The sequence below is a fragment of the Eublepharis macularius genome, chromosome 9 (assembly GCF_028583425.1).
Source record: "Eublepharis macularius isolate TG4126 chromosome 9, MPM_Emac_v1.0, whole genome shotgun sequence".
NCBI classification, from domain to species: domain Eukaryota; kingdom Metazoa; phylum Chordata; class Lepidosauria; order Squamata; family Eublepharidae; genus Eublepharis; species Eublepharis macularius.
In genome coordinates, this window is record NC_072798.1 from 21,394,820 (window position 1) to 21,410,418 (window position 15,599).

At 42.7% G+C, this 15,599-nt stretch overlaps 1 protein-coding gene across 1 annotated transcript in view; it reads left to right on the forward strand.

Moving 5' to 3' along the window:
- The window catches only part of CACNA2D4 (calcium voltage-gated channel auxiliary subunit alpha2delta 4), a 206,037-nt gene that overhangs the window by 165,585 nt on the left and 24,853 nt on the right, over positions 1-15,599 (forward strand). The window contains exons 28-31 of the mRNA XM_054988696.1: positions 7,029-7,090; positions 8,981-8,995; positions 11,557-11,601; positions 12,925-12,987. Coding sequence (XP_054844671.1) covers positions 7,029-7,090; positions 8,981-8,995; positions 11,557-11,601; positions 12,925-12,987 — 185 coding nt within the window. The remainder of the gene's footprint in view (positions 1-7,028; positions 7,091-8,980; positions 8,996-11,556; positions 11,602-12,924; positions 12,988-15,599) is intronic.

The window sequence follows — 15,599 nt, forward strand, 5'->3', positions numbered from 1 at the left end:
GATTAGGATTAAAGTCTTCATTTCAGTTCTAATTTAAGATGCTGCTTATTTGGAGGGAGGGTTAGTTGTACTCTAGGTTCTGTGAAAACGCAGGCCTTTCTGTAAAAACAACTATAATGGAAAGCTTATTTAATTTGTCTTTTCGAATTAGGTCTTGTACAGATTAATAAGGTTTGTCTTTAATATCTGCATGACAGAGTTTCAAGAACAATTCATATGTTTTCTCCAGCAAGGGATAAGATTAGCTAGGAAGTGTGATTTTTCCTCAGGAAGATGCCAAAAGATTAAGCAATTCTCTCTCCTCTCCAAGCCATTCTTCCCCTTAAAATCACAGCCCAATGGCTGCATTTTATAAGCCAAAAGAAGCATGTGAACAGAATCACAAAGAGACATGTAACATGTAGTTCTGCCCTTTGAAGGCAAATTGCTAGGGCAGTTAGCTGAAGCGAGAGAATAGAGTCTTGAACTGGGGCAGCAATGGGCCAAGCCGTTTCTGGAATCTGTTTTGTGACAGTATTACATGGCAGCAGCTAGGCTGCCAACAGGGCTGGAGAAAATGTCCTGTCCCTTTAATAGAGGCTTAATGTGTGGAAATGGTTGGTCAGTAACATCTCCTAGTGAATAATATCCCATTAAGCCAGGCCATTAGCAATGCTAGTGGCAACTGGCATTTTCCCCTCCAGCTCTCTTCCTTTTTGCTTCAAACTCATCCATTATTCTCTCTTCCTTTCTTTCCCTCCTTAGGCAGAATGCATCAAGCTTTAGGAGAAACTGGGTTGGTCTCTTTGCTGATATACCACTCGGAACTTGTTGCTTGAACGCTGGCAGTGCCTGGAAGAAGCCATTCCAACAAGCTGGAACTGAAGCAGAATGCTCAGAGGCATTTATTCAAGTTTCATTTAGTACATTCTGCCTGAGTCCCTGCCAGTAGAGATGGGCAGGAACTGAAATACGAACCAAAATTTGTGACTAACCAGGCCAGTTTGTGGTTCGTGAATGAGCGGTTCGTCAGATCCCATTTCTAACGAACCGCCACAAACTTTAGGCTGGTTCATTTGGTTCGTTTTTCAGTTCATCACTGCAGACAGCCTGGCGCCAATCGATCAGTTTCCTAGACAATAGGGGATGGACTTCCTGCAGACCTTCTGCTGACCTGGAAGTGACCTTCTGCTGACCCAGAAGTGGTGATTTGCTGGCCCAGAAGTGACATTTTCACGAACCAAAATGAACCAATTCATGAACCGATTCGTGAAAGTTCATGGTTCATAAAATGTGACGAACCACAAACCACATGGTTCATTTTTTTCTGGTTCATGCCCATCTCTACCTGCCAGCAACTAAGACAAGTAGCATGGCTGGGAATTGCTCTCTGATATTAGGAGCTTGGAGGGGGAGGGCAGGGAATGAGCAAAGCAGGCTTCCAAGAGGTTATTTTCTTACTGTTACCTCTCCCCTCAGTAACACTGCATAAATCCCCACAATATGAGGATAATAATGACCTACCATCTAGGGCTGTTGTAAGGATTGTTGAACTAATGTGCACAAAGCATTTTCAACTCTCAAGAGTGCTATACAAATGCTAAGTATTATATATTTTATTATTTGCAGATGATACTAAATTGGGAGGGATACCTAATGCAGTAGATTGGTTTTGAGGTGGTATTTCCTGTCCCTGAAACTAAAGTTTTATTGTGATTGAATTGCTACTGGTTGGCTTGTATTAGATTATTTGCCTATTCAACCAGTAGTGTTATTATTAATTGCAGATGTGGAATCTGGTTGTATTTATATATTTATATTGCAATTAATTGGGACTGTATTGTATTTTACACCTGATAAATGAGGGTGGGTGTGTGGGAAAAATGAAATGACAGTATTTTAAAACCCATATTTGTGGTTTAGATTGAGGGTAGTTAGATTATGTCAATACTGCTGTGTGTTATGTTATGGGGTGGTGGAGGATGGTGATGTGACAGAGGAGACTGTGGTGGAGCTAGGGATCCCAGTACTCTGAGGTTGAGGAAGGTATGGTGGCGGGACACGGTTCTGGAGTGGAAGGCCATGGAGACATGGTAGGGCTCAATGTCCTTCCAACCTGTGTCCCATCCTGAGGCATGTTGGTTGTGAGGCTAGGAGGATGAAGTGCCTCCTTCCAGCATTGGTGTTGTGTAATGCCAGGTCCATTAATAATAAGTCCAAAACACTGTAGAACTACTTTGCAGTAAAATATGTGGACCTGGTATGTGTGACTGAGACCTGGGTGAGGGATGGCAAAATGGTCGCCTTGAAAGAATTGGCCCTCCCGGGGTTCTCTGTCCTTCACCAGTCCTGGATGGATGGTCAGGGGAGTGGCAATACTCATTCAAGAGTCCTTCTCCTTCAGACCACTCCCCACACCAAAGATCACTGGCATTGATTGTGTTAGCCTGATGTGGGACACTGAGGAGAGTTTGGCTATTTGTTTGGTGTACTGACTGCCTAGTGCACCAGCAGCTACTCTGTTGAACCTGTTGGAGGTGGTGGTGGGGTGGGCTTTGGAGCACCCTAGGCTGTTAGTCCTGGGTGACTTCAATGTCTATGTCAATGATGGCCTCACAGGCCTCGGACCTGGTGTCATCCATGGCAGCACTAGGTCTCTCCCAATTTGTTTCAGCCTCCACGTATCACGTGGGCCACACACTAGATTTGATCTTTGGAATGGAGATTCAGGTGGACATTGATGCCATTGAAGCGGTGCCATGGTCGGATCACTTTGTCCTGAAGGCTTGTCTGGGACTGCCAGCTCCCTCCTGCATAGGCGGCAAGTTAATTTATGCTCGCCCGCAGAGACTAATGGATCCAATTGGCTTACAGAATGCTCTGCGGGATCCGATGCCCCCTAGCTGTTCATTGGATGAGCTGGTGGGGGACTGATATGACCGTCTCTCAGAAGCCATCAACAAAATCGCCCCCTGTTGCCCTCTCTGTCCCCATACCAGACTAGTCCCCTGGCATATAGAGGAGCTGTGATGGATAAAACGGGAGCTGAGATGGCTTGAGCGAGTGTGGCAGTGAAGTCGGAACGAAGAGGTGAGATCATCTTATAGAGCATTTATGAAAGCCTGTGAAGTGGCTGTGGAGGCAGCAAAGAAGGATTTCTATGCTACCTCTATAGCGTCTGCAAGCTCATGCTCAGAAAATTGTTTCAAGTAGTTCGGTTCTTAGTCTCCCTTTCTCAGAAATTCAGACATTAACTGTAAGGCTTTTGGGAGTTTTTTTGCAAATAAAAACTTGTCCCTCCATCGTGACCTACTGGCCATGGTTGATATAGAAAGGGAACTGAAGACCTCTTGACTGTCTTCTGGTCCATTTCTAGATCACTTCAGTTTGCTCTCCCAGGAGGGGGTTGACAGGATCCTGTGGCTGGTGAAGCCCACCACGTGCTACCTGGACTCCTGTCCTTCATGTCTGGTAAAGGCTAGCGCAGATGGGCTGAGGGCCCCATTGGAGGCTATTATTAACTTATCTTAGAGCTCCAGGGTTTTTCCAAGGGTGATTAAGGAAGCCATGGTGAAACTTCTCCTGAAAAAAACATTTTTGGACCTTACTGACCCATCCAGTTACCACCCAGTTTTGAACCTCTTGTTTCTGGGCAAGGTGATTGAGCAGGTGGTGGGGCAGCTGCAGACATTCCTGGAGGATTCTTCTGTCCTGGACCCATTCCAGTCCGGCTTCCATTCGGGCCACGGGATGGAGACAGTGCTGGTCGCCCTCACAAACGAGCTTCATAGGCACCTAGATCGAGATGGGTTGGTTCTGCTAGTTTTGTTAGATCTTTCAGCAGCATTCAACACAGTCGACTATGAATTGCTGACCCACTGCCTCACCAATGTGGGGATCCAAGGGACTGCCTTGCAATGGCTTGTCTCTTTTCTTCATGATCAGGGACAGAGGGTGGTGCTCAGGGAGAGGTTATCCGCATGCTAACCGCTGGTGTATGGTGTCCCACAGGGGGCGATACTCTCCCCTTTGTTGTTCAATCTTTATATACACCCCCCTTGTCCAGTTGGTACAAAGTTTTGGAATGGGTTGTCACAAGTATGTGGATGACACCCAGTTGTATCTCTTGATGGATGGATGGCCTGGCTCAGCCCTGAATGTCCTAGTGAGAGCTTTAGAGGCCGTGTCTGGATGGGTGAAGCAGAGCTGACTGACACTGAATCTGGCAAAGACAGAGGTCCTGTACTTGGGCCATGGGTTGTTGGATTCGGAAATCCAGCTGGTGACCTTTGATGGGGCACTGCTTGTGCCCATTCCATCAGTCAAGAGTCTTGGAGTGATGCTGGACTCCTCTTTATCAATGGAGGTCCAGGTCGCAGCAGTTGCCAGGTATGCTTTTTTTAATCTTCGGCAGGCCAGGCAGCTTGCGCCCTATTATTCAACATATGACCTAACGACAGCGATCTATGCAACAGTCACCTCCAAATTAGACTACTGTAACTCGCTGTATGCAGGGCTTCCCCTGGGTCTGACCCCAAAATTACAGCGGGTCCAGAATGCTGCTGCGTATGTCCTGATAGATACACCATATAGGGCACATGTTATTCCGATCTTGCAGCAGCTGCCCTGGCTCCCTGTGTAGTTCTGGATCAGATTCAAGGTTTTGATCTTAACTTCCAAAGCCCTAAATGAACTGGAACCCGCATACCTGAGGGACCACCTCTCCCCGTATGTACCTGTTCATCGGTTTTATCAGTTTCAATCTATATTGTTCTGACTTTGTTATATTAAGTTTAATCATTCATGTTTCTGTTTATACTCTCTGCTGTTTGTGATTTGTAGTGGCCTATGGCTAAATACAATAAATTTGCTTTACTTTACGTATGTACCGCAGAGAGCACTTAGATCAGCAAGTAAACATCTACTGGTGGTCTCTGGCCTGAGGGAGGCCCAGCTGGCCTTGACCAGGGCCAGGGCTTTCTTGGTCCTGGCCCCAACCTGGTGGGAATCTTTGTCAGAGTATACCTTGTCTTGCCAAGACCTTACATCTTTTCAGTGGGCCTGCAAGACAGAGATGTTCCGCCAGGTATGTGGTTGTGGCCAATCTTAGATCCATCTAGCAATGCCTCCCTACTAGTCTCCATGGGGGGGGGCGCTATATAGCCATCTACCCCCCATATGTGAAGTCACAGTTTGATTATATCAACTGCACCCCCTCTCCCCCCTGTGTATGGTTGTCAGGGAAGAATGGAGGGGGCTTCCATCTTGGGATCTGGAATGTATAGTTATTGAGAATTCTGGTTTAATGTATTTAAAATGTTTTTTTAACCTACCCAGAGCCCGTTTGTGGGGAGGGCGGGCTAGAAATTAAATCATCATCAAGATTCAGGATGATCTTGACAGGCTAGAAAACTGAACTAAAATTAACAAAATGATAACAGATAAATGTAAAGTTCTTCATTTAGGTAGGAAAAAATCAAATGTATAATTATAGGAAGGGTAGGGTTTGTCTTGGGAATAGTACATGAGAAAAGGATCTAGGGGTCTTAGTAGACCATTCACTGAACGTGAATCAGCAGTGTGATGCAGAAGCCAGAAAGGCAAATGTGATTTGGGCTGCATCCATAGATGTTTTAGTGTTCAGATCACATGAAGTTATGGTATCACTTTACAATGCTCAGGTTAGACCTCACTTGGAGTACCATGTTCAGTTTGGGGCACTGCTGTTTAAGGAGGAGGTTGACAAGCTGGAATGTATCCAAAGAGAGGTACAAAGATGGTGAGGTGTCCGGAGACAAAGTCCTGTGGGAAAAGTTGGAGGAGACAGATATGTTTAGCCTGGAGAAGAGACAACGAGAAGTGATATGATAGCCATCTTCAAATGTTTGAAGGGCTATCACATAGAGGACTGAGCAGAGTTGTTTTTTGTTGCCCCAGAGGGTCAGAACCAACAGGTTAAAATTAAACCCAAAGAATTTTCAGCTAACCATTAGGAAGAACTTTCAGACAGAGCAGTCCCTCAGTGGAACAGGCTTCCTTGGGAGGTGATAGGCTCTCCTGCTTTGGAGGTTTTTAAGCAGAGTCTGACGGCCATCTGTCAAGAATATGTATTCTATTATTCAAGGATAAATTTGGGCAGATCATGAGAGGGAGGTCAAGAAGGGATGAGCCTGTGCTCTGCTCTTGTGGTCCTTTCTTATGTGCCCAGGGTAATGCCTATCGCCACTTTGGGGTTAGAAAGGAATTTTGCTTCAGGTCAGATTGGCCAGGGGTCCTGGAGGTTTTTTGCCTTTCTCTGGACATTGAGCAAGGGTCACGGGGGCCGGGGGAGGTAGCTCTGAATTTCCTGCATTGTGGAGGGGGTGAAACTAGATGTCCCTTGCGGTTCCTTTCTAGTTCTGTGTTTCTGTGATTTCAGTTATTATGAAGAAGCATCTGCATGACTCGGGCTGACTTTCCAGAGAAACTCTGTACAGAATAAGACTGGATACATGTTTTTTCTATTCTCAAATGCTAAAGACAGAGATTACTTCTTATAAAGTGAACTCTCCTCCTCCTTTTATGTCTGTTAAATAGGTTTTGCAGATTTTGCTTATGGTATGTAAAACCTATTTAAGCAGAGGCATGTGTCAAACCAGAAAAAAAAATTATGCATCCTGGGAAGCAATGCTTCCCTCACACAATTTCCAGCTCTCTTAAAAATTATTGCCTGATTTCAGCTGAAGATTCCTACTGAATCATCGTTATATCAAATGGCTTTTATAATCTACCACCCAAAGGGGAAGTGTTTTGGCAGCATGTTGTATCTTGCTAGTGTTTAGTGGGAGGGAGGTGTCAGGATTTTAGCACAGCAGTTGACGCTTCCGTTTCCATCACCTTGTTAAACCTCTGACTCTCACTTGATGGTCTGACTCAGTACTTACCTGTTGTTTATACTTGTAAATGGTGTGATTTTTTCCAGGGGCTTCATGCAAATATGTTGTATTTGTACCTAACATGCCTCTGTATTTTTCTCTCCAATCTTTCCTCCTCACTTTGTTTTCCCATAGCTGTAGGTGTGCAAATTAAACTGGAATTACTCCAACACAAATTGTGGACAGCTACACAGCAGGTAAGAATGGAGATAGTTATGCTGATGTACTGCGTGGAAACAGAGGGTCACTCTCCTTTTGCTAGTCTCAAGCAAGATATGATCATGCGCTTGAACAGCTGATATTTTCCCTTACACATTTTCACAGAAACTTTATGAAATTTGTATTGTACAGATTTGTGCAATAGATTAGTTTTTAAATTACACATTTTGCTAATCCTTTGACAGCTCTAATGCTACATCAGCTGCCTGTCTGTTCTCAGAATGTCATGTTAACAGTTACAAGCTTGGCATTGCATTAAATTCAGTGAAGCTGACAAATTTAATTGCGGAATTATATTTGTACCAATTCAGCCATTCAAAATCCTCTTCAGCTTTAGGCAGAATGCCTACCTGTTCCTCTTTGCCATCCTGATTACAGACCAGTCCATTAATATTGCCTCCATTTAATCCAGATTCATTCCATCCCACAATTTTCATTAAACTCAGTTTTAAAGATGCTTGTTAAGACAATTTAATGTTGTGTATTCCGGACCACTTTCTGTTCTATTGGTTCTTAATGCCTCTAGCGCTTACCTTTACTTTGTTTACATTAAAATACTGAAAAGTAATGACACTCCCTACAATAAGAAGAGCATTTGGTTTCAGAAATACGTTAATGAGGATACTGGTGAGTGTGTTGCAGTGTAAACAAGCTGTAAATCTGCAGGCTAAAATAAAATCTTGGAATCAGCAAAACCGGCAAAAATTGATGGAACAGTTTTGAGAGACAAGTCTAATATTCAATACATTACAATTACTCAAAGTATTCTGTTAAATGTAGCTTGCATTTGATGATGATCAAATCTTGCAAGATTTGTGTTTGCTTAATAGCCGAATAAACTTTGACACAAAAATTTCCCAACATTAAAATAGATGGCTTAATCAGCAAAAATAATTAAAATGTTTAGGTTTATTATTATATAACACGAGAAATTTTTAAAGGTATTTAGATAGTTAGATACCAAGAGTTATCCAAACAATCGCATCAAATATATCCATAATATATTTTCGTTTCTGCTAGATAGTTCTGCAGATTTGGGGTACAAAACTCATAGTATACAAGTTTACATAATGATCATATGAAGTTGTCTTATACTAACGTAGATATGAATGAATGAACAAACAATCAAACAAACAATTAAGTTTTTTTTTTTACTGCCTCTCCAGGGAACTTGCCTGAAGCAGCTTACAAAGCAAAATATAATAAAAACATAAAACACATTAAAAAGTTGCTTATTAAATCCCAGCATTAAAGACCCAATCAGAACATAAACATATAAACATTGAGCAGACAATTGGATCATATATTTCATATTTATAAATCTTATTATAAAATACTTCCAGCTAATCCAAGAGTGTTAAAAATGAAATTCAACATATCCAAAATACCAACTCAGTCCTGTTTAGTGGCTCTTCAGTCTCAGTGCTGGGACACACACAACACAGTGTGGGCATGGAGAGAAGAGGCGTTGGACCTACAGAAGAAGGAGGAAGCTAAACCAGGTGAAGATGGAAGTTAGATGGTGATAAATAATCAGTTCACTCAATGGGGAGATGTGTTGAGTGTTGGTACTTCTATGACAACCACAACTTCAGCATTACAAATATACATATATCTGTACCAATGTATTTCTGTGTATCAGATTTACATTCCACAGGGGAGTGTGGAATATAAACTTATTTATAAGTTTAATGATACTGAAAAAAAGCATTTGCTCATAGTTCAGGCTCTATTTCCTGGTGTAGTTCCTTGGTACTCAACAGTGGTTCAAAAGTGGTTTAGTAAGAGTTACTAACGGACATTTTCTCTCTTCTTCCCATTTCCTTTCTACATGCTGCCTGTCTACCTTCCCATTTTCTGTCCCCCAGCCCAATGACACCGATGTAAGTTGATAGTTGTTCTGAAGACCAAGAAATTTCCCAGAATTCCTAGCCTGCACTTCATGATGCTTTGATAATCTTGTGTCATTTGCTGACTGGCTGTTGAGTTGCGTATATTTCTATGTAGAGTAAGCAGGAAGAGCAGAACAAGTTGCAAAGGACTGGATCATGGAAACCAAAGATACTTAGAGTGGAGGAAGACATACGATTCAGACACAGGTCAAAGCCTGAGGTAGTATCTAGGGTTGCCAGCTTTAATGGAGGTGTACATCCATTAAATAACATCTTTAGCAGGTGATGTTATTTACCTCCAAGACCATGAAAAGCTTCAGCTGCCCACTTCCACCTGTCAAGCCCCTATTACAGAGAGAAGGTCATTTTTCTTCAAGCCTGTTGGCAGCCCAATTAACATGTGGCTTCTAGCAAACTTCTTTGAGACTTAATCCTCTGGCACATGCCTTTATTCAAAAGGAAACAGAAGTATATCTAGTGTATCTGACCACATTACACCAAGATGAAACAGCCCTTGTATTGCAAAAGAGATTCTTTTGTCCATGTGACAAGAATGATGCCCCACATGGTACAAAGCTAATCAGAAACATATACTGGCATTTCTGAAGCCCACCCAAGATGTTAATAAATATGCAGATGGGCACAGGAAGAGAAAATGGGCTAGTGATTATCACAATCAGTTCTCATTTCCAGGAAATATTTGCATTCCTGTTTGACAAGATAGTACAGCTTAATCAAAGAATCGGGATACAGTGGGTACTAAGTGCTTTGAATCTACATCTCAAATTAGCTGTCTGGGTTACATAACTTCTTGTCCTAATGCACAATGACAAGGCAATAAGCAGACTTGCAGCCAACATGACAGCTCGGTTAATGAAACTGAAATCAAGCAGATTTCTGTATCTAACAGAAGCATATTGCAATCCCCCTGCCTTAGCAAAGAACCTCCTTTTTTGATTTAAAAGAAGTCTAAATGGAGATGCTGCCTCTTCCCTCATGCAAGACTTCTTCCATGCACACTTGGAGATTTTTCACTGACTCTGATTTATACAACATTACCAAGTCCTCATTTATTTCTTGTCATGCCTTCTGTAAAATAAATAGAAAAGCTTCTCCGTCAATCATGTTACAACTGGGATTTGGCTTCCCTGTGGAAAGGTGAACATTTTAGGGGAGCCACCCACATTTTCCTTCATGCTTTAATTAGATGAAAAGCAAGAATATAGACTTGCCCTTTTACCCCCTGATTGTTATAATAACTCAGGCAGCTACGTTCTTCCCTACTTGTTGGTTTGATTGCCTGTGGCTGTACTTTTAATGTTATACTTTGTTAAGCCTTTGAGTTGACCACGGAGAGTAGGTTTGGGTAACTTTTCCTTTCTAGCTGCTGCGTGTTCTGGGTGAATAACATTTTAACAATAATGTGGGTGATCCGCAGCAGAAAATAGCCTATGCCCTTTCTTTACTGTTGTCACTCTTGAATTTAAACAATGACAATGTTGCGTCAGTTTTTCCATTGTGCATGTCAGATGTTACAAGCCTCTTACTTTATTTAAAAAATAGCAAAATAAGACAAAGAGAAAAACCTGTGGTAGTAGTAACCCCAGATAAATATGAAAGCCATGAGGACTGGCAGGATTTCCTTACTCATCATTTAACCCTTCATATCCTGTTCAATTTATCAGCTTCAGTTTACTGTAAATTTCCAGCTAAAGCAAATGGACAGTGCTTGAGGCCACAGTACACTGTTCATATATCATTTGTCAAAAGCTGACAGGACGTAAAAGGCAGCCAGCGCTGTTACTCTTTTATCTCTAATGTGTAGCAATCTTTCCTGTTAATAGCAGAGGGAATCTACTTCTGCCATGCTCACCGTCACTAAAAATTGCTTTGACACTATGAATATCCCCATTCACCAGCTGAAGCAACTAACAATGGCCAAAGGAGACAATAATTGACCAAGCAGTAATCACAGATGTACGTTTTCAGTGCATTTGCATATAGGACAGAGTCTCAGTCTAAAGACAAAATGATAACAGAAGCGTCATGGTTGACTCAGAACAGTAGAGAGCCGTCTTTTCATTAAAGTGGGGAGTGGTCTAACCTTATCTATGATGAAGTACATGAAGGCCGTGTTCTTTTAAACACTGCTTTAATGTAACAGATCTATAACATTCTGACTCTGTTCTCTTTGATAGTTAAGAGAAGGAGCAGGCATATGGATTTATTTTTAAAGCATGTATATCTCAGTTCCTAAAGTGTTTGCCCATGTGACTATTATCAAAATAAAATACTCCTTCCTAGAGGGCCTGTGCCCATCATAGAAAAGGCCACTTGCTCTAGAATAAGGTGAGCCACAGGGTCATTTGAGATACCTTCATACTAATTCACCTAATATGATTCTCCTGCTGGGAAAAATAGTCGAGAAGATTGCCCGCCTGCACAGGATGTATGAGCAATGGAGCAATCATGCTCCTGCAGATGTGCCTGATGTTCTTCATATGAATGCAATCTAAAGTAAGATGTTATCTAACTCCTTCTTTCCATTCCAGTGCAGTGGTGTGGAGGGTCTCTGCCCCTTGAACTGTCAGGATGATGTAAGTTGCCAGGATTTCTTTACTAGGTTACTTGTTAAGTATTCACTACCTTGTATTTTGCCGTCATAAGGCATTGTGCTTTATCCCAAAGATGCTACAGTGAGCACCAATACCACAATAGTACAATGAAAACTTTGATAATCTATTAAAGGTTTCAGTGAAATTGTAAAGAGAACCACAAAATAGCACAGTCTTCTGGCAGACCAAGTGGTACATCCCAAGTGGGATGCAAAAAGGACAAGCTGCCCTGGGGCCTCACAAGACTATAGGCCTCCAGTTTATTGGTTCCTATTTCCTCAGTTGTACTTGTTTAACCTTTCAGCTTTGACCTAAAGGACAGTGGCTTACAGGTAAAAAGTCTATTTGCCTTCTAGTGAATCTGCTTTTAATACCCTTACACACTCCCACACACTATAAACCTCCCTGCACAAGTTTGGGCTTCACAGGCAGTTAAGGGCATTCTCTGTACACCATCTATCTAGCCCCAAATTTATCAAGTACAGAGCCCTGACCGAAAGCCGCAAGGGGCCCCCTCTCTCTTCTTCCAGAGGCTTCAACATACAGACTGACAGCTCCCTATATTTACACCCATCAGCTGCCTAGGGCTATTGGGGAAAGGGAAGTCAGAGATTACTTCCTCTCTCTTCTGCCACCATTTAATCAATCATGACCACTGCTCATGGTGAACAGAATGCTTGATGTTTGTGTGTGTAGTGCTTCCTCTCAGCCAACAACTTCAAGCCAGCCAGGATTAAAACAGAAAAAGAATAAGATATATATAAAACTGGAGTGCATTATTCAAACACATAGATATTCTGTTGTTAAGAGTTGAACTTATATCCCTGCACTCTTATAACAGTGGATAGTTACAGTGTATGAGAAAAGGTGTCCACAGCCAGCTATATCTTTGCTGCTAATCTCCAGTGTTTCAAATCCTTCTCCTCTCTCTAACTGTCTTAACGAATCTCAACTGACCACCAGCTCCAGCATTCTGTCAGCTCTCATTTGCTGTCCCCCAGTAGAGGTGGAGCTGGAACTAGTCCTGCCTGTCACATTCACATTTCACTAAAATCTACATATTTAACAATATAATACATTTATTATGTTAATATTTAATATACCTAAATATGCTATGTTACCTATCAAGAGTATTGAGGGTTGAGGAGAGGGGGCCAAGAGTATGCTTTACCCCAAGCCTTGGGTTACCTCTGATCAGGCCACTGGCAAATATGGGAACAGAGATTCACATGTTTGACAATATCGCTTTAATAAAGATGAAATCCCCTCCAATATCCTGCATCTTTTTCTTTTTCATTGCATCAGAGTCTGAACTGCTTCCTTATTGACAACAATGGATTCATACTTGTTTCCAAGGTCTCCAAACTGGTAAGAACTACTGAATAAATGAAATAAGCACAGAGCTGCATAAACAGCTAGACAGAAGGAAGAGAAGTAAAACTGAGGTCTACAGCTTTTTAAAAATAAGTTTAAGTGAGGACACTTCGTGTTATTCCAGAAGTATAGTGGATGCATATCCCATGCATATTTTAGTCCTTGTGCAACCTGCAGATTCCCAAAGACCATTTTATTTGCTTATTATTGTATTTGCAATGAAGAAGCTTGGGATCATGCTGTATCCTCAATGCAACCCGGTGAGTTAGGTTGAACTGAGAGTTCGTGATAACCAAGGCTACACTGTGGGCTTATATAGTTGAGCAGGATTTTGCAACCAGATGTCCCATATTTAAGTCCAGCATTCTAGCCAGTGTACCACACTAGCACAGTATCTAGTCTATAAGCAATGCATAGGAGTCCCTCATAATTATTTATACTATAGTTAGGCAATACATAGTAAGTGCCTTCTAAATTCACACGACCGTGGTTCCCAAGGCAGTTAAAGTAGCATTGGAAACACTGTCTGGAGAGAGAATTGCAATTTTCTAGATATAATATATATTTATATGATAGTACATATATCATCGTGGCTAGCACATTTTGGACAATTTGAAGTTTATGGACAAAAACAGCTCCACATAAAATGTATGTATGGGAATGTTGTGGTTGAATACCTTTGGCTTATAAGTCCAGCATAGTGACTTTATAACTTGCCATCTGACATTTTCTCAGCTCTGTCCTCGTAATCTCTCTTTGCTGTATTCTTCTACAAACCAGAGCCGTATCTTGGGTTGCCAGCACCCGGGGCAACCCAAGTCTGGCGGCATCCCTGTCCCCGTGCGCACATGCTCCCAGGAGTGCACGATGTCACTTCCGTGACACCACGCAGGGCGCTCCCCGGGAGCGTGCCGCCCACACTGCCACTAGAGGGCCGGGAGCACACAGCAAGCCGGCTGCCCCGTCAGCATGACAGACTCCTAGCCCAGCCCTCCCGCACCACCATTCGCTCTGCCACCGGAGGGCCAGGAGCTCGTGCTTCTGGCCAGCAACCGCTCCGGTGCTCTCTGTTTGGCAGCGCCCAGGGCAAGCAACCCCCCCTGCCCGCCCCTTGGATCCGGCCCTGCTACAAACAAATTACTGCTGCTGCTCATTCATAACTTTGGCTAAACTGGAATACTCACCCACAGTGACCCCCCTTGACACTGGAATTCGTTCTCTCTTTCCTGGCCTTTCTTTCCTAGAGTAGCGCTCCTCTCTCCCTCTTTTCTATGCCCTGTACTTTAGCTCAGCAGCAATGTGCATCCACCAACCCAGTAATGGAGAAGGGAATTCTGTTCCATCTGCTGCTGTAACAAATGAGCTACTGTCCTAAATAAGACAGGCACGATGGATGGATAATCCTGCTGACTCTTGCCCTGTTTTGGTTGCTCCTTTCTTCCCCTTCTTCTTCCTCGTCTCTCAGAAGCTTTAAAAAAATCAAGTGTTTCTCATTCCTTCTTGACACATGCTTGGAAGCTACCGTGTAAACACACTTTATTTTCTGGACCACTGCCAATTCAGATTTTGTCTTCGGCATAATATCAAAGCAGTTCTTTTGGGCCTCAGACATTGATTGATAAGGCACTTGAGATGGGGCTCTGAGTGCGGACGCCCTTGACTACTGCACAGCCTGGTTTGATCACACTACTAATAGCTTCTGTGAAGTACATCTTTTGATGGCTTGTTGCCATACCAGCTAAGCAGAACCTCCAGGTTCCGAGGCAATATTTTATTTATTTGTTTTATTTTACTTCATTTATATCCTACTTTTCTTCCCGGTTGGGACCCAAAGCAGCTGACATCATTTTCCTCACCTCAATTTTTTCCTTCACAATAACCCTGTAAGGCAGACTAGACTAAGAGTATGTGACTGGCCCAAAGTAACCCAGCAAGCTTCCACAGCAGAGTGGAAATTCGAATCTCCCAGATCCTAGTCTGACACACTACTGTTCTTACCTTCCTCTTGATGGGGCAGTACTGAGCTCTGATAACAATTCCCCTCACCATAATGTTCTGTTCCAAAAGCTTCCTCTCCCCCCGATTCCCCTTTTTGGCAGACTTACCTCTGTGTTATTTGCCAAACTATGGAGCAGGCAACATATAACAAAAAGGTTTCAGTGGAAAAGTCAATTCATAAAGGAGAGACCTCAGCTGGTGTGCTGGTGTTTTCTAACATGTCAAACTGAAATTTCATGTGGCAGTAAGCATATTGCCTGCCTGCCTCCTCACAGATTCATGTGGGCTAAATAATTTTGAAATATACAGAGGCTGCATCAGAGCAGTGCCTCGGACTGCAATTAATCCCTCCATCATCAGAATCAACCCTCATATATAGAACATATATTGTCTTGGCAGTGTTTGCAGTAGTGGAGTGTTAGTGCCATTCTTAGCAGTTATATCCTCCTATTGAAACTTACGATGTTAGAAAGAGCGTAATTCTGTTTAGGATGTCATTCTGAATTCCCCGTATAGAAGATGGCAAAGTGAGAAACAGTGACTTGTCTCAGTCCACCCACTGAGTTCATTGCTGAGGTGATATACGGGTTTGATGGTCCCCAGCATGA